The 27,719-nt window shown below is 37.2% G+C and overlaps 1 protein-coding gene across 2 annotated transcripts; it reads left to right on the top strand.

The window, feature by feature from the left end:
• Positions 1–5: 5 nt before the first annotated feature.
• Positions 6–27,007, top strand: LOC131771694 (fibroblast growth factor receptor 2-like). 2 transcript variants are annotated; one of them, XM_066168397.1, is made up of 22 exons: positions 6–140; positions 7,869–8,222; positions 9,910–10,164; positions 12,612–12,881; positions 13,282–13,530; positions 15,671–15,922; positions 16,165–16,218; positions 19,601–19,689; positions 20,678–20,733; positions 21,042–21,220; positions 21,595–21,708; positions 21,831–21,849; positions 21,986–22,016; positions 22,638–22,941; positions 23,178–23,288; positions 23,816–24,006; positions 24,713–24,835; positions 24,990–25,060; positions 25,242–25,282; positions 25,509–25,605; positions 25,707–25,806; positions 26,292–27,007. In XM_066168397.1, the coding sequence occupies exons 1-22, from the start codon at positions 83–85 to the stop codon at positions 26,355–26,357; spliced, it is 3,084 nt and encodes a 1,027-aa protein (XP_066024494.1). In that variant the 5' UTR covers positions 6–82; the 3' UTR covers positions 26,358–27,007. The 2 variants fall into 2 exon arrangements, with proteins under 2 accessions (XP_066024494.1, XP_066024495.1); XM_066168398.1 differs by having other exon boundaries at positions 31–140; positions 7,890–8,222.
• Positions 27,008–27,719: the final 712 nt, after the last annotated feature.

The raw sequence follows: 27,719 nt of genomic DNA on the forward strand, positions 1-27,719 counted from the left end.
AGGAGGAAATAACTTGATGACAGAGGGAGTTAGAGTGTGAAACCAAACTCATTTATCCACCCGGTGTCTTGAACTGGCTGGAATGAAATTTCTAATCGTCCCATATTTCAGTATATTTGTATTTGTGATTCGGTACTCAGGTAAGTTGCTGTCCTAATATTGTGTTACGACAATTAAGCCTTAAATTTTATTGCATCAGTTGTAGAAATGGACCGTTCGTCAATTACGCTTAATGGTTTTACCACTGCAAAAATAAATGACTGAATGTCACTCCTCGCGTGATTAGATCGCATGCACATTTTGAGGCGATTGATTTCCATTCAAAATGAACGAATAATGTCAGCCTTATTTACTGTTGGCAACTTACTAAATATGGAAACCGAAACTATCAATCAGTGCCTTTGGACTAAAAAAATTCGCCCAGTATTATGCTTCATAAGTAACCTTACATTTCATTAGCAGGTAACTGTCACATTTTGTTCGCTGATTGTTAAGTTTGACACCATTTCTGAGGAGATTTTCAAAAACTATTGATTCTATCAATCCAGAAGCCCTACATTTCTGCATCAGTGCCGTTGATGAATTGACCTTGATTTTTTTCATGTCACTACGTGTACAGAAATGCAAATTTTCCAAATCAGCTAGTAACACAATAAGCGTTATGTAGTTTGGCAGTTTGAGTGTTTAGAGTTTGTTATCGATATTCTTAGATATTCTTTTTCCGAATCAGCTGTTTATTTTATGCGTCTAGAATCACCCTTTTCTGCTTGGGAAGAAAATACGGGCGCATCAGCCTGAAAGAAACAGTTAATTTTTGACAAATATATGATGAATATTTGATTATCTGTACCATACCCGAGAGCTTTTGCAATTTTGATACCATGTGCACTTTCCACTTTGTTCATAACACTTAAATTGTACATGTGAAAACGTTTAATCACTTTATATGCAATTTAAGCTTAAGGATAAGAAAAGCAAGTTTAAATTGATATTATGTCTCAGCTGAAGTAAATCCAAATGACAAAATCAAATCTCAAAGAATGCGAAAAACACTTGTTAAGAGAGTGTCTCTGTAAGAGCGGTCCGGTCGATTTTGCTTGAGACACGGATTTCGCTCATTTCTTGTGTGTTGTAAGACATTCATGTACCTATACTAAAACCACAATCTGTTTGATCGGATCTCTTTATTTTTCAGAGTTTTACGGAAATTAAATTTCACTCTACCGAAGGCTTGTCGTGACACTTTTCAAGACTTTAATTTGAGACAAGTTTGGAGGACAATTTACAAAAAACTACGGAACTCAGCAAAAAAAAAATAGCCCAGCCATGTATATTAAATCTATCTTATCTATCAAGGCGACTTTTGTGAACATCATGTTTCAATCAAGGAAACAGGAAGACTTGAATGACACCGTATCGGTTCGCTTAAGTCACACACGCGAAAACCGATCAAATTCAAGGTAAATTTTTGAAAAAGTGAGGCGTTCTTAACTGATCCAACTAACATAGCTAGGAAGTAGGTGCCATAGAAAAGGTACCTACAAAAAAAAAACTTTGCGGCCCGACCTTTACGAAAACTTTATAACTCCGTGAACTTACCTAATTTTCGGCAATCTCAAAGTTTGGCCGCCATTTTGAGGGACTTGTTTACATGAAGCGTAGCAGATACAAATCAAGCAGGTAGATCTAAGACCGTCAGAAATACATACGAAAGCAATTCAAATGAACTTTACTTTCAATTCTAGCGGCAAAATTTGAAATTGTTCGTTAAACTTACCATTCTTACATCCCCATGCAACCATTTCTTCCAAAAATTCAAAACCTGCAACTAGTGCTCGAATTCTCCTCGTCGATTCCACCGCAAGAAATGACCTGTGCCATCCCAGCTTCGACTCGAATGTGAAGTACGAATCAAATAACATAACTGCTTCATCTTCGAGGCAATATCACGCTGGTAGTTTGATTTTCGGATCGACAAGAACGGTGATCGGGAAGGGTCGCTATGTTTACCTCATAAACTTGACCACTGACCAGCCGCTGAGTGAAAACAGTAGAGCGCGGGGTGGGGTGGTTGGCGGGCCTATCGTCATAAGATATTCGAATACATGTTTAAAAAGCTTTAGGACTCCCAGTCTAAACAGTGATGGCATGCTTCGTGGTACAGACAACTTTCATTTTACTCTTATAACTTCCTCCTTTAAATTAGAACTGGTAGTAATTAATAGAGTTATCAATATATTTAACCGTGGTACCCATATGACCTTTTTGCTTGTCATCAGTGGTATAAGATAAGGTGTCTTTTCCACTAGAACTTTTAATTATCCCCCATTTCACGGAATGAACACTATACTTAGAATGTTTGTTCTAGTTCATTTTTGCTGTTCCCAAGAATATATGAAAAATGATAGAGATTTGACTCGTTCAGCTGACACGTTCTTCTAAGTTTTGGCGCGTGCAGGTTTTTTCTATCAAAAGTCGCGCGCAACACACCGGAATTGAAAATACGTCGTAAAATCGCTCGAACCTTAGAATGAGTGTAGGCAACTTTGACTTCTGGCGAGATGAAGTGGATGGTTTAAAGGACCCCCTGAGATTTTTTCAGGACTATAACTGAGATTTGTTTATAACTATGATAATCGTCATTATTAGCGGACGGTGCTTTTTTTTACCCATTATTTTCATCATTATCGTTATCATGTCGGAAGAAATATAAAGCCGGCACGTTGCCTTACCTAACTACACAGAAAATTGTTCTATCTTTTGCTCCCCTTAGATCCTGGAACTGTTACTAATTAAGACGATCAACAAGAAAGCCTTAATAATTACTGAAAAATTTGATTAACAGAATGTAAGAAAAAATCGGTGGGGAGAGTAATTCGTGTATCATATAATCTGAACGATAGTTTTCAATAAAACAAATGCCACTTGATTCAATTTACTCTAGTTGTCTCGTGTTTAAAAGAGGCGTTTCTGAGGACTGTAGATTCTTCTCTGATTCTTCCTGTCTCAGCCAAGACTCACTATCATCAACTTCTTTCTTGTGCTTCTTACGGCATGGGACACAGAGAGCTGAGGTAAGCGATTGCAAATTTCTCAGTTAAAGTGAAGCCCAGTAGCATTCATCAGAAATTAAAAACCGACATGCACTGTTTACTTTTATTATTCTTAATCAAATAAGGGGTGTTTTAGTCTGCAAATTTAATCAAACTGGTTAATGAGAACCATACAAACTGAGGAAAACTGACCGCAAATAATTGTGAACCGTACGCATGAATAAGTGTATTGCGTTGTCAGGTGATTTGATCTTCTACAAAAACATTATTGATTATCAACCAAGCAACATTGTACATATTTCCATCTGCAATTAAAAGCATTTACACATAGATCTATGTTTTTTCAACGTAATGTGCACTCAAGTACCCTTAATGTAATAAAGAGTTTCTTCTCTTTTCGAGCAGATATGTCACGAGACAAAATAGATAACAGAAAATATTTCTACTACCTGATTCAACTGAAATAATAACTCCAAACATCTTTTGAATGTCCTTAGACATATGCAGGCTAATTACATCTCTCCCTTGGATACGCTTCCTGACACCATCATGGTCAGGATACTGACATGTTGCCTTTGCACTTCTCCAAAACTTCCCCAAAGTGTGGCGATGCCTATAGCAAATCCACATTTTTTCTTTATCCTCCTGAGTGAGACCTCTTTAGACAGGTGGTAGCTTATCAAATGATGTTTTACTTCATCATTGAATTCAGACAGTCGTACCAAACCACTTGAGCCACGCGATGAACCAAAGTTTTTTCCATCTTTGCTATTAAAAAAGCGGTCCTGAGACATAATGAATGTCTCGCTAACGAACGACTTCTTCCTGTACTTGTAACATAAATAAAAGGTTCTGGTGGTAAAGACACCTTATTTTATACCACTGATGACAAGCAAAAGGTCATATGGGTACCACGGATAAAAATATATTGATAACTCTATTAATTAATACCAGTTCTAATTTAAAGGAGAAAATTATAAGAGTAAAATGAAAATTGTCTGTACCACGAAGCATGCCTTCACTGTTTAGACTGGGAGTCCTAAAGCTTTTTAAGCATGTATTCGAATATCTGATGACGATAAGCCCGCCAACCACCCCACCCCGCGCTCTACTGTTTTCACTCAGCGGCTGGTCAGCGGTCACGTTTATGAGGTAAACATAGCGATCGCTTCCTGATCACCGTTCCTGTCGATCCGAAAATCAAACTACCAGCGTGATATTGCCTCGAAGATGAAGCAGTTATGTTATTTGATTCGTACTTCACATTCGAGTCGAAGCATGGGTGGCACAGGTCATTTCTTGCGGTGGAATCAACGAGGGGAATTCGAGCACAAGTTGTAGTTTTTGAATTGTTGGAAGAAATGGTCGCATGGGGATGTAAGAATGATAAATTTAACGAACAATTTCAAATTTTGCCGCTAGAATTGAAAGTAAAGTTCATTTGAATTGCTTTCGTATGTATTTCTGACGGTCTTAGATCTACCTGCTTGATTTATATCTGCTACGCTTCATGTTGACGAGTCCCTCAAAATGGCGGCCAAACTTTGAGATTGCCGAAAATTAGGTAAGTTCACGGAGTTATAAAGTTTTCGTTAAGGTCGGGCCGCAAAGTAGGTACCTTTTCTATGGCACCTACTTCCTAGCTATGTTAGTTGGATCAGTTAAGAACGCCTCACTTTTTCAAAAATTTACCTTCAGTTGAATTTGATCGGTTTTCGCGTGTGTGACTTAAGCGAACCGATACGGTGTCATTCAAGTCTTCCTGTTTCCTTGATTGAAACATGATGTTCACAAAAGTCGCCTTGATAGATAAGATAGATTTAATATACATGGCTGGGCTATTTTTTTTTTTGCTGAGTTCCGTAGTTTTTTGTAAATTGTCCTCCAAACTTGTCTCGAATTAAAGTCTTGAAAAGTGTCACGACAAGCCTTCGGTCGAGTGAATTTTAATTTCCGTAAAACTCTGAAAAATAAAGAGATCCGATCGAACAGATTGTGGTTTTAGTATAGGTACATGAATGTCTTACAACACACAAGAAATGAGCGAAATCCGTGTCTCAAGCAAAATCGACCGGACCGCTCTTACAGAGACACTCTCTTAAATGGTAATCTTTGTAAGAGCGGTTCTGGGTATTTCCCATCAGGTTATAGTTTCCCCTCAAAATTTGTCTATGAAACTGTATTTAGGGGTAAGTAAATAAAACCACACTGGTTTCTAGAAATACATTAAAATAAAAGTTTCAGAGCCCTCAATATTTAAAGTAGAAAATTGCCCCTTCTTTTACCTCTTGCGGCATCGCAAATTTCAAAAGTGGATAAGCTTACTCCTCCTAACGCACTGTACGTTGCAAAAAATCGTTTGTATTTCTATATTGTGTGATATCTGAGTGGGTTGAAAGCATGCCAATTTTGATCTGTGTTCATTTAGAGGTTCACTATAATTTATTTAAAAACATCGGTTTCTAAGCTTTCTGAAACTGTTCAAAAGTACTCAATCTTTTTTGGGTGATATTTATCAAGTCCTAACCAGGCAATTGAAAACCCTGGTTGATTTACTGTACTGGGATGTTAAAAAACATAGAGACATAGAATAATCTTGCACTTATAATCTTCCTTTGACGTAGTGACTTCGAAATTTTGGTGATTTTGCCAGCCTGACAGCCGAATTATGCAAATTAGAATTTAGAGCAAACTCCTATCGTATTAAATTAATGGCTTAATAAATCTTAGATTTTAACTATTTTAAAGTTGAAACTATAGTAGGACTGAACTTTTAGAACGAACGGATCGATAATCGAAACATTTGAAACGGCAAAAATTTGGCAAATTACGAGAATCTGTACTAAAAAAATGGGCGAAACCGCGAGTGGGTAATAATGCTCTAATGACTAACTTGCCTAAAACTTGGCAGAAATATTTGATGCGTCAACAAATGTGTGAATGATAGGTCAAAATTAACAATTGATTCATGCTTTAGCGTGCACTATCGAGTTATGGAGCACGTGGGAAGTTTGGAGAGCACGAAAGAAGCGTTAGAGTTGCCCGAGGCAATAGCCGAGGGCAACTCTAGCTTTTTGAGTGCTCTCCAAACTTCCCACGTGCTCCATAACTCAATAGTGCACAGCTAAAAGCATGCACCAATTGTTCTATGACATAGCCGGTGGAATTGTGCGTCAAATCCGACGCGAAAAATGGACAACAATATCAGAGGTGATTGTTCGCGGAGTCTCCTTTTCTGTTGTTTTTCTCTTTTTCTGCTTCATTTAAGAATTCTAGCTCGAGGGAAAAGGTCGGAAAATTGTCTTCGTTTCTCCCTACACTTCCTTCGTGCTCTAGCCGCTTCCTGCGTGCTTTATAACATAACAGAGCACAGGCTTCTCTATTTGTTAATTTAAGCACGCTTATGTATACTGCGCGGCTCTGCTAGCTATATTATAATTTTGATTACCTGGGAGATATGGGTCCCCTCTGGGAAAACCCCCAATTTTTTGCATTTTTTTGCATTGTTAATTAGCAAACTTTGCTCTGCTACTGTGACAAGAGGAAACGCCATGTGCAGGTTATGACAGGTGTTTTAGGCACCATTAATTAAGACTTTCTTAGAGATAATTATGGGCTCTTCAGAGCAACCTAATTATATGCCCTAATTCTTATATGACCATTTCCTATCTCCTTCCAATATACATTAAACGAATAGTTGTTATTGGCCTTATAAACGTTAGCCGGAGAACTGAAAGTAAACCATATGCGTAAGAAAAGGTTTATTTAAAAGTCAGATAAATTGACGGCCAGAGAGTAAAAAAACTAGCGTAGAGTGATACTGAAAATTCAAACTGTGCCTAACCCAGAAATTTAATTACGCGTTAAAATTCTGACCGCTAAGGTTGACGCGGACGAATCAGGAACGGAATAGCTTACAGGCTGATTGCGTAACAAAAAGAAAGGTCAAACATTGAAATATGTGAAAACTCAAAAAATGGTAAATCAGCTGCCGTGTAAAATATGGCTTAACTACCATTATTAATTACTATTATTAATTCAAGTTTAATGCATAAGTTAATTGTCTAGCAGATTAAAATCGAGTGAATGAGTCATACCATGAAATAGAAATGTTAATTCCTGTGTAAAAAGCAGGTTTCATATGATATCCCTAACTCTTTTAACGGCTTATGATATAAAAATCATATTCCCTCCACATGTTTCACTGAAATATTTGTATTTCCATCAACGTTTCCTAACCTGTGCTGCACCAACAAAAAACTGCGTTTCTTTAAGCAGCAGAGAAAAAAGGGAGCTTACTTATTCTTCGTCCTGATTTGAATTAAAACACGAGGGTTTGAGGTTACGGAACTCCGCTTCTAGTCTAGACATACTTATCTGAATTTAACCTCTTCCAACATATTTGAAGTTATACGGTAAGCGTACCTCAGATAATCCAAATGGGGCACTCTCCTCGAATGTGACTGTCCAAAATTTCAGTCACCTGCTTCGGAAGAAGCTTTAGCGCGTTTCCTTAATCAGCCCTTTTAACCACCATAAATATATATCTGCGCAAACGATTACAGTTATGCGTCAATTCACCTTTTGTTTCTTCATCTGCGAATGTAGCCCAGCGCATGACATTTCTCAAAAGATTTGCGGCATATCACATTTACTGCCAAACATGAACACCGGTAATCCTTACGGCATATGTTTACATATAAGAGCAACATCAAGAGTTAAATGGGAAATTACCATGTACGAAGTAAATTAATAGCTTGGGCCAATTAAAATAACTAGCTGTTTCAACAATTATTGCTTTTGTTTAATTCAAAGCTGAATCTTTTACATGGACAGCTCCTCCACCAGCCTGGACCCCGATCGATTCAAATGACGTACGAACAGTCAAGTTTTTAGTGTTGAATGGAAGTACTAATGTGGCTTTGAGGTGGAACTACACTCTGGGAACTGGTGAATTTCTGGCATTAAAAAGTTGGCAACTGGATGGAGCTCAGATTGCAATAGTAGCCCCTATAACAATTATAAGCGACGATCGGTTCGATATAAAAAAAAGTGAAGTGGCCACTTTGATAATTAAGAATGTCAGTGCGATGGAAGATTCTACCTTTCAGTGTGCGGTTCAGACGAGCGAAGGTTCCTGGAAATATAATATTCGACTAGAAATTACAGGTGAGAGGTGAATTACTTTAATCGTCTTCGACAGGATCTGCGTAGCATATTTTAAAATGCGCGTTGGAGGGGGAGCAAATTTATTCACATTTCTAAAATTGAATAGGAATTATTTAAAAAACAAAACAAACGAAGTTTCTATCACAAACTCTTCAAATTCACTATCGTATCATTAAAGTAAAAACTCCTAATTCGTAGTACGACGAACATTATCTTGCAATGAACCGGTACAACAAACAGATTGTAAATTATAGCAAAACAGTATATCGGCTACGAATAATTAAACCCGAGTCATTCACTAATATATGTTACGTACGAGATTGAGGGAGCCTGCAGTGCAGGCGTCTCATTTATTAACTTTAAAAAGCTCGCGATCGTTTATTCGAGCGGCCACCTTTGATTTAGAGTTAAATCGAGCGAGGAAAAGTGGGAAGACTGTGATTTCCATTGCCCCACCCCATGAGTACCCGAGAAGGTTGTTAAAAAGTGAAACACCCACGGATTAGTTGCGTGTCTCTTCTTTTTACGGAAATGAGCGAATAACAAATCAAAATGATTCTACATATATTTAAGAATCATGGTCTTCCGAAAAAAACCTCACGCGGAGCCAATGAGTGAAACCATGGGGAAGTTTTTTTCCAGCTAGGAAAAAAATTGCTTCAACAAAGCATTGAAGCTCCTTTGTTGACATATGTCACTTTCCCTATCTTCAAAATAATAATCCATGAGTGTAGCTGCTGTTAATCCCATCGCTGATCTTTCTTTCATTTGATCGCAAACGATAGTCGCCGTGGACAAACAACAATAACTTCACTCGAAAGGTTTAAATGTCAAAATTTGTTTGACGCGAACAGCCATCTGAAATATTGACCTTTTCCCATTTATTAACACTGGCAGGAGAACTAATCGGGAGATCAGTCTGGAAATTTCATCATTTTTCCCTGCTTGTAATGCGTGAGACAGCATGTTCCGATGAACACTAGAAAACTGTCTCTGACCTGTGTTCAGCTGTCCCCTGTCCCCTCCCTTCCCCCCACTCCCCCCCCCTCTCCAAAAAAATTTTTTTTTATTCAGGGGATAGTTGCACAAAGCTTAAAATTAGAAACTTCATTTTTAATAGAGTAAACCATTATTCCTTTCAGGCAATAGGGAAATGAAGCGGTTTGGCTTGTGATTGACAGGTAGAGCTAAACCAACCAATTAGAAACTTCGTCTGTGGGCAAAGGAGTTTCCCAAAAGAATAACAACCTTGAGCCGGCGTCATTTCTATGGCTCACCTCCTTCCCTCAGCTTCCCTTTGACAGTCACATACTCCCTTTGTACAAATTTCTTTCTCTTCCCAGCCTTCTACTGCTGTAGAAATAAGAAACAGAAATTTCTATCTTTTACTATAACAGAAATTTCTATTTTACGCTATAGCCTGGGTAAGCTGTGGAAAATTTCAAGAGAAGTAAATTTTGAATACTACTCCCTATTGAGGGATAATCATTATGAATAATCTAGATGAAACAAAGTAAAGCTAGAGGAAATGGGAACTGCATTAAATACAACGGCTATTGCACAGTTCATTATCTAGATACCGTAGCTGTTTACCACTACCTTTTAGATTAAAGTCATTATAAATTTTTTTTCATTGCAGTAATGAGTCTATACCAAAGTCATACATTGTCGTATTCTTTCCTTTCAGTTCCACCAAGGAGGACGTCATACAGTAATAACCAGACTGTGGATGAAGGTTCTAATCTGACTTTGTTTTGTAATGCAACGGGTAAACCAGTCCCAAACATCACCTGGACCAGAGTGTCAGAAGATGAAGTGCTGTTTGTTGGAAATCCCTGGCATATTGTAAATATCAACAGGACTTATAGTGGGACATACCGCTGTAATGCAGATAATGGGGTTCCAAGTCCAGTTAGCGGTACAATCTCCATCAATGTACTTTGTGAGTACACCTTGTACCACCAATTAGTGTATCTTTAATCGTTATTTAATTTGCCTAATTCATGTGACCTAGCTGTATTTGTAAGGAAATTTTGATGTTATATACTGATAAATTTTTTTCAGTGTTTAAGATAACATTCTTTAAATTATGGTAGGACTGGTGTATAAAGTTTGCTCATATTTTAAAGTTTGTGTGAATATTGCACGAGTGTGAAAGTACAAAACCCTTGACGATGTTATGATAGACATATAAGATTTTAGTTTCGAAGCACAGACACTGTATCAGTGTTAGAAACATCAAATAAAATGACTTCACATCTCAATTTTTTAAAAAAATAACCTCCATGTTATGATCCCATGAAATCAAATGCTGCTCAACTCAGAGTGGCACCTACATTTAACTTATTTTCTGGAAAAATCCGATAAAAAAATGATGAATAGTAACTTGAAAAAGTCATATGAACGACTGAAAAAAAAAGCAACAGTGTAACAAACAACAGCACTGAAGCAAAATTTAATTAGTGGAGCGAGCTGTAATCACCAAACATGCAGCAAAGTGAAAGTTTTTTTTCGAATAATGATTATCTTATTTCTCATGTACATGTTAATTTTCAGAGACCTTAAGGGGAAAAAAACTTCATGTAATACAAGAGCTTAATAATGCTTTAGATGATAAAACTTTCAATTTGACAGTCAACTAATGGACTTTTCAACTATCCTGGTCATTATATTCTTGTACAAGGTGGAGACTTTGAAGTGAAAATGTGTACTTTCAGGAAGAGATGAAAAAACAAAAATCACCTCGCCCTTCTACCTGGTTATAACCAGGAACCCTCTCCAAAATTAAGTTTATTATTAAATAGTGTTACCGAAGAGTCTGTATAACGTAAAGTTGTTTGTCAATTTTGTAATAACATTGCTACTACTAAAGTAACAATAATTTTTGTAGATCTTATAGCATCATGAACTAATCAATTCTTGAATTTTATTTTATTTTAATTTGGAAAGCATGACCTGGGTCTCAAAAAGAACGTGATGAAATCAAACTAGTTGACATTTAAGTTGTTGCAATAGCCAACTCGAAATATCTGTATTTTAAAATAGTCAATTGGAACTTATCATGACAAAACGTGAAGACAAAGAAGAGCCCCTGGCTAGACCTCAATAAATTCTTAATTCACATTTTAAAGTGAGGCTATTAACGAAAAGTACCTTGTAGATATAACCACGCTACAGAATTGAAAGAGAGAGCATTTCACACCACGTGCACCGATCTAACACTACCATTGTGTCATCCCTCAAGAGCTAAATTGTAGCAGTAAGTCAGCGGAAATACCCTCTCAGCTGTAATTTATATTTGAAAATAACAGATTACATTTTAAATCAATGGAAACAACACTTTAAGTGACTCACACTACATTATTATTTTTCGAACAGTGCTAAGTGAAAAAAAGCATATTACATAAAGTGACTTCAGGACATCTCCGATGATCAAATTTCATCACCAAACAAGCGTCAATTTCTTTAAAAGATTTAACCAATTTTCACATATTTTCGATGAGAAAGGTTTGCATCTCGCTCAATAGGAGACAATATTGATTTGGAACAGACGACAGAGACAAATTTTCTCAGCCTTATTAGCAGCACTTAAGCATTACAATTAGCATAACCAAAGACAGAAACGAAAAAAAAAACCAAAAAGCTGTGAACACCGCACCGCACCGCACCGATACAACGCTAAGATACTCGAATCTATGTACGTTATCAAGAATTGAATGCACTTGTACTGATGTTGCGACTTTGCATTCTAGTCAAAGACCAATCGTAGTAACATCTCTTAAAACAAGTGATGCTTGTGGAGTAGAAGTATATCACAACCGCGGTAAAGTGTAACATCGAGAAGAAACAAATTACAACATTGTTTGCTGTTCTTTAGGAGATGTTTATTTTAATAGATCGAAAACTATGGTTTAATTTTTATGCTTATATGCACGTACATGTATACCTTTTTATCAAATAAGAGCAATAATTTTTTACTAGGTAATATGATTGGCCGTGTCCTTTGCAGTAAAAAGTATACTTGTAACTACCCGTTATATTATCGATTAATTAAAAGCCAACTAACCAAATTTAAGGCTTTTTTTCCTTTTCATGATTTTTCTATTTAAAATGAGAACACTTGGAAAACACCTTTCATCTACGCATGAACATGTACAAGAGTTCGCACGGTTTCAAAGAAATGAAAAATTAAATTATCATTGACCAGCTCCCAGTTGGCTTGTTAGCTCAATTGGTAGAGCGCTGCACCGGTATCGCAGAGGTCATGGGTTCAAATCCCGTACGGGCCTGAATTTTTTTCAGGTCCTATTTACAACTACTCGTTTCAGTAGTGTTCTTAGCTGCGAGGATCTCCTAATTTCACGATCTATCAAATTCGTTTTTTTTCAGTTAAGCCAGATGATGTCACTTTGGAGAGGAACACAACAGAGATCAATGGCTGCACTGATATGTGGGTGAATTTCACATGCAAGTCATCTGGAGCCAATCCACCAATTCATAAATATGTGCTCCTTAGGAATGAAACACATGCTGGTTTAAGTGAAAAAGGAACATGGATAGAGAAAATATCACGAGGAGAAACATTTGTTTACAAATGTCAGGCATATCAGCAAGTTGACAATGTCACAAGCACAAACAACATTTCTCTATCGGTGAAAGGTAAGATTTAGATACTTAAAGCTCACAGGCTAGTGTAATATTCTGGAACCCTTTTATTACCTCCATATGTAAAAGGAACGGTGAAGATCATTGTTCTACATGAAACCGGTTGTTTGCCGAAAACGTGTGCAGCCTGACAGGAGTCAAATTTAACTTTGATGGGATTTACGTGTGTCCAATTTGATGGAGTCATACTTTTGCAACCGAGACTTTTTAGGGGATAAAGTCATGGAGAATTTAAAACAGGTTTCATTTGAAAGTTCTCATTTCCCATGGAACTTCAGTCCATTGGTTTTCCAAAGTTGTTTATCCATTGTGTTATGTTTTCCAAGATGTACTTTTACAAATGCTTTTGTTTGTCATTACGGAAAAACTCCTTTTTCCCGTTCATCCCTTCTAGTTCCGGCTGCTGTGGAACAGATACAAAACGTAACAATGGAGGAAGGTAGAAATTTGACAAAGGAGTGCAATGTGACAGCAGGGTCTCATCCTCTAAATGTTTTTTGGAAGAATGTTAAAACTGGTCAAGTCACTGGAGAAAAGCTACTGACTATCATTAATATCAGAAGAGATCAGAGTGGAGAATACAGATGCATTGCAAACAACACTTGTGGAAATGAATCAACAACGATGTTCATTAATGTGCAGTGTAAGATCGTACTCATGGCCTTTTTTTGATACAAGTTTGTATTGACAAGGTTTAGTGATGTTTAATTTCAGCCCATCATACGCATCTAAACATATAGCAATAATCATGTTGCTTGTTTTGTTCATTCATGGTAGTGTTACATTTGTTAAGAGTCAAGTGCCTATCCCATTGTAAGTTCTTAATAGACTATAGGCAGACATATCATTTGAAAGTTGCGGCCACGGTGCAAATATGGTATCGAAATATATCTTTACAAGGCACAATTATGCGCACTTGGTTGTATCAGTTTTCCTCTGAAATGAACTTTTTTTGCTTCATGGAATACTAAGGATAATATATTCTTCAAGAATAAGAGAGTTACAAGTTTTAAATGTGTGAAAAAAGGCAAAATGAAAGAGGTTAACCTTTTAGTCACTTCTTTAAAGGAGGATTTGCTCTAAGGTTTTACCCATTTTCTTCCGATTTGTTCGATGTCTCATTTCAGAACTTTGATATTCATTGGGAAGACAGGAGAGGGTTTTCGTGCTTGTTAAGTGGAAGCAGCCATTAACTTTTTAGCATTCTACAATGCCATATGTAATAATGTGCTGATAAATGGGATTTTATTTTAGAATGGAATAGCATGTTAAAGCTACATGCTGATTTATAGTGCATTAGTTGCTAGGTAGCAAACTGAAACACATGTTCCCTTTACTGACTGTTGGCCACGTCCACAAGTATCCACATTCGTTTGAAAACGCAAATATTTTCCTCTGTTTTCAAAAAGAATTTTCGCATCGTTTTCGTCTGTCCACACGTATACGATGAATTGATGTAAAAACCATAACTTTTAAACGATAACCCGACTGCGTATGCTGGGCGCCTGCTGATTGGATTAAAACTAAAATTGTGACGTCAATGTTTTCGAAAAGTTCCGACCGGAACTTGGTTCACCGGTCAATTTCATCTGCCACCCAAAGTTCTTCTGGTGTGGACGAAAAGTGGCTGCATAGCTGAGCTTTTTTTTTTTCTCTTCGTCGGTCAGGTGAAAATACATATATTTTTCTTGAAGCCGTAGTATTTTTTTGAAAAGCAAACTGTGCTAAAATATGACTTAAAGGACGCAGTTTTCTTCTAGGACATGAACAACTGGATTTCCCCCGTCACCTTTTTGTTTTCTTTGTCTTTGAATTAAGACCTCGTCCACATTAATCTGTTTCGTTTGAAAACGCATACCTTTTTATATGTTTTCGCTCATCATCCACACTGAAACGTAAGAAAACGCTGAGATGATAATGAAAAATAATTTTTGCGAGTTGTATCGGCGAAACATACCAACGATGTTTTCAAAAGAAACGCTGTAACCTAGATGAGGCCTGAATTATTATTGTGGAGCATAATTGCCATCCACGAAAGTAATTCAACACGCATTTTGTGTCCTTCAGCGAACATCCTGCCAACCCTGACTTATCCCACATGGAGAACTTTATGGGAAGCAGTGTTTTGAAGACAAAATCCGACTGTTGGATCTCTCTGGAAAAATAAATCACGTCACATTAATGTCGCTACCGGCCCACATGGAATATCTGTGCTCTTTGACTAAAGCTCATCTTTAAGGCTGATTTTAGAATACTCACCAGAGACTTTGTTGTTACAGTAATTAGGTACAAGTCTTTGTGCTCGTGAAACGGCAAATAATTGCGCAGAATACAAAGAATAACTTGTTAAGATAGCATTACGAACAACGAAGATAAGAAATACTTTTTCTTCGTCCTTTTCCTTTTCTAAAAGTATACTAGCTAAAAATACTCTCTAATTCTCGTTTGAGTAACTAGCCATGATAGGCACACTCGGCTATAAAGGCCTACATTTGATTATTCGTAACGCTCCCTGTGACATTCTACTTTAGCCTTTACGAAAGAAAAACTTAATTGATAAAGAATTTTGTGCGTAGAAAAGTTCACGACAAGCTGCTTGATGCTGATGATCGCATTTTAGCAGACAATTTCAACTTACTCGAAACAACAGCCTCAATGCCCCTTGTACTTCAAAAGGGGATGGTTAGCAGCTTATGGTCTCTTGTGTACGTACAACAAATCAAATAATTCCACTTAAAGACATTCAAGGTTTTTGCCTAATTTAGTTTTTTTTTTTTGGACAGATCACCCATATATAACCAGCGAAGGCCCTCTTGTTCATCAGTTACAAGAAGGAAGTCGTATCTCGTATCCTTGTCCCATAGATGGTAACCCACCACCTGACTTTAAGTGGTACAGCGGGAACGGCACCAGTCGTCTCATAAATAGTGGAAAGAATCTCTCAATTTGTGAGACGTCGTCATCAGACAGTGGATGGTATACATGTCATGCAACAAATAAGTTGGGATATAAGATTATCTATCTTCATCTGATTGGTAAGTTGCAGTGTTGTCTTCAAATAACCTATTTTCAATGATAGTGTTCATAACAGAGACATCTCTTCTTGAAACTTTAAACTTCACTGTTGTTTTCTCAATCCTCGTTGATCTTTAGGTTATACTCATTTGATTTCCAGGTGCGGCTTTTAAGGTTAATTTTTTTAATTATGAAAGAAAAGAAAATAACACACCACTTTGAGGTTGCTCGAGTCACGTTTGTCCAATCCATTTTTTTTAAGTCGCAGGGAAACCAACTGCTTCAAGTGTCTCACCAACGGTTCCAGGATCTGAAGGTAGGGTCTTATGTTCGCATATATTCAGTGCCGCTTGAACCTTTTTGAAAATCGCCCGAAGCTTTCGAACCGAAGCCTCAGTCAACGGTTGAGATCAGACTTAAAGTAGACATTTCCCATGACGTTATCGAGAAGTATGACTGGACATTATATTTACGATCTTCCCATAAGAAAACCCTTCATCTATATCTGGGATCTAAAAAGCGCACGACGAATATTTTAGATGCGAATATTTTAAATTGGTTTTAAGTTGAAGTTTCCGGAAGAGTCAAGAAAATACGGAAAATTGTTTCAGTTCTAGTAAGGAGTCGCACTTGCAAGTGATTTGATTTTTTCGCCCGTATCTTTAGTAATAACTGTTTCGTTTACTTTCAGTCTAATTACAGACATGAATTTTACTGAAAATATTAAAAATGGTTTGATGTGAATTTTGATGCTTGCTTCTGGAATTTTCTTTTATTATAACAACAAATTGTAGACCTTTTTCTTACCAAGACCTCACATGCTTGATTCTCATTGAGCCCACTTCTTATTTAGCGTGATCAACAATTTAAGACCCCCTCCAAGTAGGTCTTAAATTCTTGCAATTTTTGTTAGTATACCCTCTTAGTACTTTCCACCTTCCCTGACGGAACTGCAATGCCTACATACGATATCTCTCTGTGTGTCCCATCGCAAGCCAATAATTGTTCTACCTCCACCATCGGTTGAGCCCAGTTGCTGTTTAGCAAATGTTTGATCCTCAGTATTATGTTCAGTTACTTCAGACTCCAGTTCAAGTAGATCAGAATGCCACTTGCGGAGTTCGATAGCCGCATCCACAAATATCTCCATGGTTGTCGTCTTATATTCTTATTTCACTTGCAATCTCGGGACGTTTTTCACTCCAGTCATCAAAATGATGCTCAATAACTCCTGCCAACAGAAAGGGTGAAGGTACTATTCCAAACAGCACCCTTATAAACCTTAAAGTATCGACCTCCCTAGTATCCATGTTTTTGAAACAATGAAATATTAGCGCATCCCTTTCTTCTGGTCCGACTCGCACTTGCAAGAAGGCTTTTTTGAAATCTCCAGTCACCGCCACGGGGTAAAATGCCCTCTGACCAACGCGCTACAAAGCTTATTCTGCAGCGGTGAACCAGTGTTTAGACATTCCTTTAGGGATGTTGCACCATTTCAAGCTCGGGCTGAGGCGTTATATACAATTTTTAACATTGTACTTTCTGCATTTTCAAGCACGACACCCTTGTGAAAAATATCGAACTCCCTTCCTTCGACGGTGAGCGCGGCGCGTTCAACTATCCCTGCCTCTAACTGCTCCTGGATCACTGCATTGCATTCGTCAATACTGTTTGACTTTTCCAGTTTCCGAACAAGGTTTGCTAGTCTTCGTAGGCTCCCTTCTTTGTTAGTTTTGAAGGGAGAGTGGTTCCCTTTTCCACGGGAGTCATGTCTCGTTCCATCCCTCGTCGCTTCTCTGCAGCTGTTCCTTGAATTCTTCGTAGACAACAGAACGTTTTGTTTATAAAGGTCTTCGTAGTCTACGCTCGACGTTTGAGTGAAAAGCAGGTTGGTGGTGTTGATTTCTTTATCAGGCAAAGTGATACTTCAACCCAGCTTCGTATAAGTAGCTACCAAGTCCCATTCTCTTCTCACGCGTTGAGGTTCGGTGGTGGTGGTTCTGCGGCATTCACTATTTCACAAGATAATGTGTACTGGCAGTACCTGCAATGTTTGCCCCATGACGATCCCAGAAATCTTTACGTAAACGTAAAGATCCGATTACTGGCAACTCATTCAATTTTCGATATTCTTAGTGACTGCTTTGCAATTCTGATAGTTTGAAATCTTAGGAGTCTTTGAACCAAATTTCAACACTTCTAAAACTGGAAATACTGAATTCGAAGAGAAACCCAGAGGCTTCTAGAGTTTTCGAGGAGAGTCTCACGAGACTCTCAGAAAACAATTTTCCCAAAGCCGGTATTTCCATCTCAGATTTTTTTTTTTTACTTAAAAGCGGCTGAAGCCGCCGCGGTGGAACTCGTTAATGTTTGTGTTTAATCTAAGATCCCTAATTCATCACGGGGGGATTTTTCACTCTCCTATATATCTTTCGCTAGGCTTGTCGTGGACTTTTGCCAAGGGACTCTCCTCCTTTTTTTCGCTTTCCCCATTCACGTGCAACTGAAATCAGGAGATGTTTACGCGACTGAATTTTAAGAGCCAAGATATTTTGCAGTGAAAGACACTTATTGACGATTCACACTTTGTTCGAAAAGTGAATAACTCGCGGTTGCTTTGATATTTTATAAACGTTTTCTTGGAAACTGTAGTTAAAATGGCAATGTTTGGTTTGCCATGAAAAAGAAAAAAATCCAAAAAAATTGGCCCTTGAGGGCCAACCTTATCCTTATAGTTTTACAATGTGTAGTTTGTCATAACACAGGACCTTCCTGTAACAAATTCTGTTTGGAGCCTTTAGCAAAGATATTGACACCATCATCAATTGATTTTAGTTTGGTATGATGAATGATAAAATTGAAAATTTCATGAGAATCATGAAGTCGTACTTTATTTTCCCCAGTTAAGCCGTTGCCACTTTATCCCAAACTACTCTCGCAAGTCAGTGTTTTTTTTTATTTTCAACAAACGTTTAGAACTATTTGGAGTAAAAGATGCAAAGTGAATTAATTATTTCGAGCCTGGAAATTAACGAAGACTCGTAACCATTTATAACACAGATTGTTTGTTAGTAAAACTGTGTCTATTCCCTATAAATGCTTTTCATCTAATGCGCACATATGCGATCATGCGAATCTTGATAAGTGTCATACTACGACTCAAAAGATCTCAATGAGAAAAAGGCTGTACCTTCTACAATGGAGGGATTGCCAAAACTACCATAACTACAGACGTAGAGAAGTAGTCTCTTTGATTTCTGTAAGGACTCCATTTCAGGTTGGGTTTGATGGAGATTTTGTGACATATCATACCGACTATCTTCAAACACGATTTGCTTATCTTTGTATGACACTGTGAAACTATTTTTCCTTTTTTTTTTCGGGGGGGGGGACTATAATATCCGTTCTGGACATATTAGTAAAAATGTAATGTGAACCTACATAAACATAAAAAAAACCTTTCTTTATCCAAGATCAAAACACTGTGATAAGCAATAATCATAACGTTTTCATGTTTATACTCGCGTTAAACGTGAGAAGTCAATACAGTCTATTAGGATGATTTTTTTCGCAGGGATTATTCGACAAAGTTCGAGTTAAAGTATTGTTAGAAAGATCCAGCTACTTCTCCGCACTTTTAGTATATTATAAAGACTCTTCATGCGTTTTGTAAAAAAGGCACGGTTATTAATCTTTAGCTTCAGAAAACACGGAAGTTTACCTGACGGCGACAATTCAGGAGAGCTGTAGCAGACGTTCAGAAGTTGCTGCGAAATTCCCAGAAATGGTGAGATAATTTCCTTTATGAAATACTGATACAAACTTCATCATGATGTTATAGTATAATTTAACCGACAGCAAGAAAACTATTCTAAAGCCAACTACTTTATTCACACAGTGTAATATTCTTACTATGGAGCGACTCCAAAAGGAAGCTTACAACACAATTATTTTGGTGGTATTGCATCATAACTAAGTGTACTAATAGGATGTTCTAGAATGTTCTATGGTTTGCATGGCAGTATGACTAGGCATTCTAGAAATTTCTAGATAGTTCTTTTTACAGTCACTATTAATAACAATGAAAAGTGAATTTTAATCAATCTGTTCATGAATGAAATATGTATTTTTTGGTCCACTATATGATAGTTTTAACGTCATTCAGTGGTGAAACAAGCGCTAGAATATATATATTTATATATATATACATATATATATATATATAGGAAGTCTGCAAGTCGATTTTCGCGTGGAACAGTGCTCAATGCGTTGAAGCAGAGCAGAATAAATATTATGAGAGGAAAAAACGACGCAACTACATATCCCGACAAGCCTGTTTCGTGAATCACTTCACTCTTCAGGGGTTTAAGGGATTAAACCCCTGAAGAGTGAAGCGATTCACGAAACGGGCTTGTCGGGATATGTAGTTACGTCGTTTTTTTCCTCTCATAATATATATATATATATATATATATGTATATATATATATATACATATATATATATATATAAATACATATATATATATATATATATATATAACTAACTGCAGACAGTACTGTTTCGGCCTTCTGGGCCTCATCAGTGCAGTGCTGATGCTAGGATGGAGGTAAGGCCATATAGATATATACGTCTTGGCAGTAACTTACGTCGTAAACACCTCTATTATCTTCATATATATGGCCATATATGGCCATATAGGCCATATATAAAACATATATATATATATATGTTTTACTCCACAGAGATAGACTAATATCTTCAACGTCCTTTTAGGCTTGTCAAGCTGCCCTTAGGTTTGGCTGCTCATCCGCCAACACTTTAAACACCAGGTAAAGTACAGTTTACCTCTCACATTGAGCCAGCAGAAGCTAACGCAAATATTTGTTCTGGGGAAAGGGGACTTCAGCATTTCAACTGGTTTTCCTGCTTTAACAAGTCTTCCTTAAGCAATAATGTGCAGTGTAGACTGGCCATGAACGACATCAAATACAATTAATTTGATTCAGCTTGGTTTATTACATCAAAAATAAATAATTCTTAATTTTTTTCATTTTAACTTTTTTAAGAAAAAAAATTACCAAAGTACATATATGTTAAATGTGTAACAATACTCTTTCCCCTCTCCTCCTCTATCTAGGTGTGGCAGTGTCGTTCTTGACTTCATGATGAAGTTCAATCAAAGTGTTATCGTAAGTAATGTTTTGACTTTCCTGTCGGATTCTGCAAGGCAAGACAAATTCGGAGCTTTTAAAGTCGATCCAGACTCAATAAAACAAGTTTTGATACCCACAGATGGCTTGGAAAGCACAATGCAAGGTAAATATTTAAAGGGAGTTAATTAGTCTTTCCAAAAGTGTTTACAGGTATCACTCCTTTTGAAAATGATGGACTTTTCGATCCGTATTCCGAATCAATTTTCTTTAAGCAACCATTTCTTTGAGAAAGAGGCAAAGTTTGGGCCAAGTTTGATATGACATTTTCTAGTCATTGTTGTTGTTATTCTATTAAACAAAATTTGGTTTTTGCAAATTTCATCAGAGAGAACACCTTAATTTTCCTTGTACCTAGCCAATAAGAATTTACCTTTTCTACGGTCACAGGCCTAACCCGTATAATGAGAGCAGTGTATCGGCCAGGAATAGTATATTATCGCCTTAACCTTTCTAAAACGTATCCTTTAATCCATTTAGGTCCTGAGGAATGTAACTGCACTTGTAACGACGTCTTGTTAAAATCCATAATTGGTGTTCTTGCCTTCATAATCTTTCTTCTAATAGCTTACATTATCTGGCTACACAGGAGAGGTAAGTAATGATGCACTATTGGTGTTAAGAGGTTGGGACGGCTGGACCCATTAAACAAAAGGAAATATTTGATTCTTGTCCATATCATCTGTTTGTTTTTCTATTCCTTGTTTTTTTTCTAGGCGCAGTAGGGAAACAGAGGTAAGAAATTGCTTCCACTTGAATTCTGTCAATGTATTGCACAATACATAGTATTATCTTAACATAAAATGTCACTAAAAACCAACAAAATTGTCTGCTGTTTAAAAATTATTTTTGTATGCTTTCTCAATTGTAGGACCTATGAAGATAATAGAGGTGTTTACGACGTAAGTTACAGCCAAGACGTTAAGGTTATGTCGATCTAACTTTGCTGCTGCTCCCTTTTATGGGAAAATTAACAATTCCAACTAATTAAAGGGAAAAAACGGTTTTTGACTAAAAACGCGAATCAAATGGGTGACAGATACAATAAAATAGAGGGGGATGTTTGAATCGATAGGACGTTTGTCGTGGGGTTAAGTCCTTTACCAAACTACTTGATGGATTTGCCTTCGATTGTCTCCAGTTCCACTCCTTAGCTGCACTTTATAGATAACCCACGGGTATGCACCCGGTTGATGGTTCCTTTCAAGATATTTGTTTTTGCTTTCTTGGCCGTATCATTTTCTCAATGCCTTGTTGTCTAATCTGTAGTTAGGGAGGTGAGTGCACCAGGATTTTTTCTGTGTGTTTATTCGTCAAAGAATTCCACTACCCATGGACAATCCTAAAAAGTTTCAATAGCCGGCAGAGAACAAAGTGCTTGTTAGTCTTAATGATAATAGAGGAAGAACTTAGGCGTTAGTCTCATGTAAATGAGTAAACTGTTTTTATCGCCAGGTACGACTTTTTATCAGGACTTATTACGGTTATCTGTGAATGCCTTAACTGCTATATTGGTTTAATAGAATGAAATAGGTTTAGAAGATATCGAAACAAGTCAGCCCAATTCAAGCAAACTCACTCAGCGTCCTGCGGAATACATGGATCTTTTAGAGGCCAGCAAAGAAAATAGAAAAGCACAAAGTGATGGTCCAGGTGCTGATTATACTCCTCTTCATCCATTAACACGTTCTTGGGAAGTTCCAAGACATCACGTTACCATAGAAAAAGTCATTGGTAAAGGTGCTTTTGGTCAAGTTGCTAAAGGAACAGCTGAAGGACTTCGTGGGATGCCTGGAATGACCACAGTGGCTATAAAGATGCTTAAATGTGAGCGCTAGCACTTCTTTCAAAAACAGTTGTACTATTTTGTTTGGTTGTCATGATTTTGATTAAATATAATATAAAATTTATTATATAATAAAATAAATTTTAGCTGACAGTCATTCTGGAAATGAAACTGGAAGAAGAAGAATTTAAGTTTTCAGAACAGAACTCTTTTAATTACTCCGGCAATTTGCATGTTGTTTCAGTTACTAATTTCCACTCTACTTTTAACTCCCCAGCTAATGCTACTGAATCTGACAAGAGAGATTTGATGAAAGAACTTGAAACAATGAAACAGCTGAAACCACATCCTTACGTGATCAAACTTCTGGGATGTGTTACTGAGTCAGGTATGCTCTGTTTGTGGCGGTTTAATTTTGCCGTACGCATTTTCCTTACAATTAACTCCGTAAGACTAGTCGATGGCTTCAGTTTTTTGGGACACTTTTTTTGTGTTGGGCCACTATCGGAATACATTCAAGTACAAAAACTCCGTAAGCTCGGTTGACTGCACTGATTTTGTTTTCTTTTCTGGCTTAACAAAGAGGAATCGAGCAAGTAGAGACAATGCTTGCGACTGAACTAGCCAGCTTGTTAGGTCAGTTGGTAGAGCGCTGCACCGGTATCGCAAAGGTCACGAGTTCAAATCCCTTACAGGCCTGAATGTTTTTTTCAGGCCTTCTTTTCACTACTGCTCAAGTAGTGTTTATTACAGCGAAGATCTCTTTCATATTCATGTACAAGGTTTATCGCTTACTGATAGGCTATGATTGTTCTATACCCTTCTACGAGACCGTAGTTAATTTTCCAGCCGTTTGTCTTAATCCTTAAAGTGTAGTGACCGTGTCTTTTCATTTAGCTTGTTTAATTTTTGCAGAGCCGCTGTTGGTTTTAGTTGAATATGTGCCTTTTGGGGATCTGGTGGGTTACTTGAGAAAGAGCCGTGGATTAAATGACACTTACTACAAAGACCCGGATATCAAACCGCAAACAAATCTGACGTCACAACAGCTGATGAAATTTGCTTGGCAAATTGCCGATGGAATGAGTTACCTGTCTTCAAAATTTGTGAGTTGAACAGAAAAAGAAACAAGAAAACAATCAGCAGTCAAAATCTAATTACAATGTATCATTTGAAGGCGTACCGTCTTGGTAGGATTATTTCTTGATATAGTGTAATTTCTTTATTAAACGATTATGCCTGAGAGGTGCGAATGTTTTCGCAACGCTTGCAGGGGAACTCTCCCATTTTTGACACTGTCATCTATTTCTGTTCTTTCTTTAAAGTTGGGTTCGGTAATCGTTTTGCATCAATGAAGGTTACCTTATCCTCGACTTAAACTGTTTTCGTTTCCTCTCTTATCATTTTCGGTTGTCGATTTTCATTTAATACTTCAGAGATGATCTTAATAAAGCTTTCTAGGTTTGTTCTGTGTAGACATAAACAGAGACGTTGAGCTTATTTTAACATGTTCACCATAAACACAACGGATACGAATATATTTCCAAAAGCTATGGAAATATGGAATTCTGTCAACATCGTAAAGAGGCCGTTCATTGAAATGTCTACGTTTTGAATGCATAAAGAAGTTGTTTTCTCCACCTCAAACGTTGTAGTGACCACTTACATTTGTTACCACCGAGAAAATTGGGAACACGCATGACATTATGTTTGCTACATATTTTATATTTCCATTTTGCTATCTGAACCTTTTTCCAGTTCCTTTTCCCCTGCTTACTTATTGTCACTTCTGTATTGTTAATTCTTTTCTAGATCATCCACCGAGACCTTGCAGCCCGTAATGTGTTGGTAGGGCAAAATGAAACATGTAAAATTACAGATTTTGGGATGGCCAGAGATGTGCAGCAGGAAAATATTTATGAACGGAAATCAAAGGTTATACAAAGATGAGGGGTACTGGGTTACATGATATTCAGTATAACTGTTCTCCACAGTCCCTTGTGGTGGTGAAGTTGACATATTCACGTTTTCCGTCATAAATTATTAACCCATCTAAGAGTATAACATCAACTTCCGCTGAAATCTTTAGGGTCGTCTTCCAGTGAAGTGGACAGCTTATGAGGCCTTGTTGTATGGTAAATATACCACCAAAAGTGACGTGTAAGTACATCTCTTCATTTCTCTTTGCGATGAATTCTCTTAATTACTTTCCAAGAAATCTAGACAATTAAATAGAGGCTAGGAGTTGCACGATTTGTTAAAAAAAAAATCATAGTTGTGTCATATAATTTTGATGTCTTCAATCATCTGCCTTAAGTATGTTTGCTTCACCTCTTCGCAGATGGAGCTATGGAGTTGTCCTTTACGAGATTTTCACCATAGGTAACTTCTTGTGGAATTTGTTGACTCTTTGATGTTTCTATTATCATAGATTGTTTTGATAAATTATTCCAGATTATCTTATAAAATTAATCAGTACAATCTTTTTAGATGGACAAAACCATTTGATCCTTTTTACGTAAATCCACTCTTCGCCAAATGAAACAGGAGGCACATTCTCGAAGTTTATTATCAAGAACAGTATGATTCCCAAGTAATTCTTTTTCAGGCGGTTCGCCTTATCCACGAATGGATGGACGAAAAATTGCAAACTTACTCCAGCAGGGATACAGAATGCCTAAACCACAACACGTGGATGATAAGTTGTAAGCTTACTTTCCTGTTTTCTGCTTGATCCGAACCACAAGAATCCTGGACAGCTATGCCCCATAAAATGGTGGTATTAATACAGATATATCAATTTCAGGTACCAGATCATGACGAGCTGCTGGCAAAATGACCCAGATGCGAGACCAACATTTATTGAGTTAAGAAATCAGCTGAAAGGCATGGAAACCCTGCACAAGGTGAGACTTGTGATGAGCATGACAACCTATGACTTTCCTTGCACGTAAGTAAGAATGAAAGCCTAGCTGAGTGCTCCCTCCAAATTAGCAATGATTTATTCAGATGTCAGAAGAACACTCATTAATCTCTACTTATTGGTATAACACCTGTTTCTGTTTCTTTTCTTTCGTGTCACCGAGGTTCCACGACAGGAATTGTTGAAAATTCTCCCTCTCGGGTGTTATTCTCCAGTGAGTTTCTTAAAATAAGCACATCAAAAATTTCAGATGACAACCGTCTATGTTGTTTGAATAAAAACGGATTGGATGATTTTAAACAATTCACAGTAAAGTTGAAGTGAAACAGCGTGTCAAATGTTTTACAGCCGTCAATAGTATACATTCCCTGCTTCTAATATTCTGAGCTTATTTTGATTACTTCTCATGACGTAAACGTGGAAACCATCCAGTTTCACATTTTCCCCACATTTTCTTGTTTTATGCAGAGGCTGATCAACATGAAGATGTACGACAAGCAGTTGTATGCAAACGTCGAGGATTTATTAGTGTAGTCGAGCACACGTCGTCATTGTCTGATTGAGTGCTTTGCCACAAACGTTTAGGGGATTGATCTCTATACCCAAAGAGCTTGCGAGATTGGAGAAGTCAATTGTTGTTTGTAATTCTGGTTCAAAGCCAATTGATTTTAAATAACTTCTATTTGAAGTAAATTGTTACCAAAAGTTGCACTTTCCTAGTCATTTTAAACACTTCATTTATTCCTTAATATGCGAAGTAAAATAAGGGTGCTCGCTTTAAAATATTGCGTCCCGGGTTCCATACCCAGCTCCATTCTGAGAGTTAGGGAGCCTTAGGGAAATTAGTTCACACGCCTTGATATCTATATATTGTAACTATACCTTTTAGAGAAAGAATCCCATTAATTTAGATTGATGGGATCTCGCTCTGAACGCCACGGTTGTGTTAAATGATAATAAAAAAAATGGAATAAAAAAATTGGCCGAATACTTTTAATCCATATAAAGCAAGCTATTTCTAAAGTATAAGTTTTATTATGCGGTTTTATTTTAGCAAAAATAAGTAAACAGAGAGCTAGGTAGTTAGTGTCTTTACTAAAACTTATACTAAATCAAACTAGTCTTACAGCTGTACGTGTTTGCCAAAGCAGTAGCTTCATACATGTTGTTTTTAATAAAAGTGTCGATAAGTTTAGAGATGACTCTCCTAGCGTGAAATATATATTCACCTTATGATAATTGCCACTGATCTTAATATTTAAGGATAAGGTACACTTTCGCGGGTGTCCTTCGCGAAAAAAAAGTAATGTCGACACCGAGTTAAAGCGTAACCACCATAAACTATATATAAATTGCAAAGTTATGAAAAACGCTATCCAGGAAAAAAATTTAGCTTTGAGCTTGATCTAATCGTAAACCGACTGAGGCGCAAAAAGTTGCAATCGGGCGTTTTTTTGAGAAAATTAATCAGTTATAAACACTGGCCGCACAAGTAAATTTCTGCCCAATTTAAATCCTGAGGAGTTGGTCTTCAAAATCGTGCGGGGCTTTTTCGATATTGCCATTTATTGCCTTGAAATTTTCCTGTCTAGTTTGCTTATCAAAGTTTTACTGATTGCGAAAAACGGAATTTTCTCTCACAGCTTTTTGTAGTTTTATATCTTGGGAATCTTCAAGGCAATTTGTAAAGTTTTCATGCCTTCTTAATTCATTGAAAGAACGCATGTTTGCGGAAAAAAGAGGTAGGTTTTTCGCATCCAAAGGTTTGGAGGGGCAACCACATGTTGATCAATGTCGATATCTTTGCAAATGCACACCTACCCCTCCTCCAACCGAGCTTTGACCACAATTTGTAATCAGTTAACTGTTGTTGGGTCGATGAAGGGGTAGGTGCCC

This window comes from Pocillopora verrucosa, chromosome 6 (assembly GCF_036669915.1).
Source record: "Pocillopora verrucosa isolate sample1 chromosome 6, ASM3666991v2, whole genome shotgun sequence".
In the NCBI taxonomy this organism is placed as follows: Eukaryota; Metazoa; Cnidaria; class Anthozoa; order Scleractinia; family Pocilloporidae; genus Pocillopora; species Pocillopora verrucosa.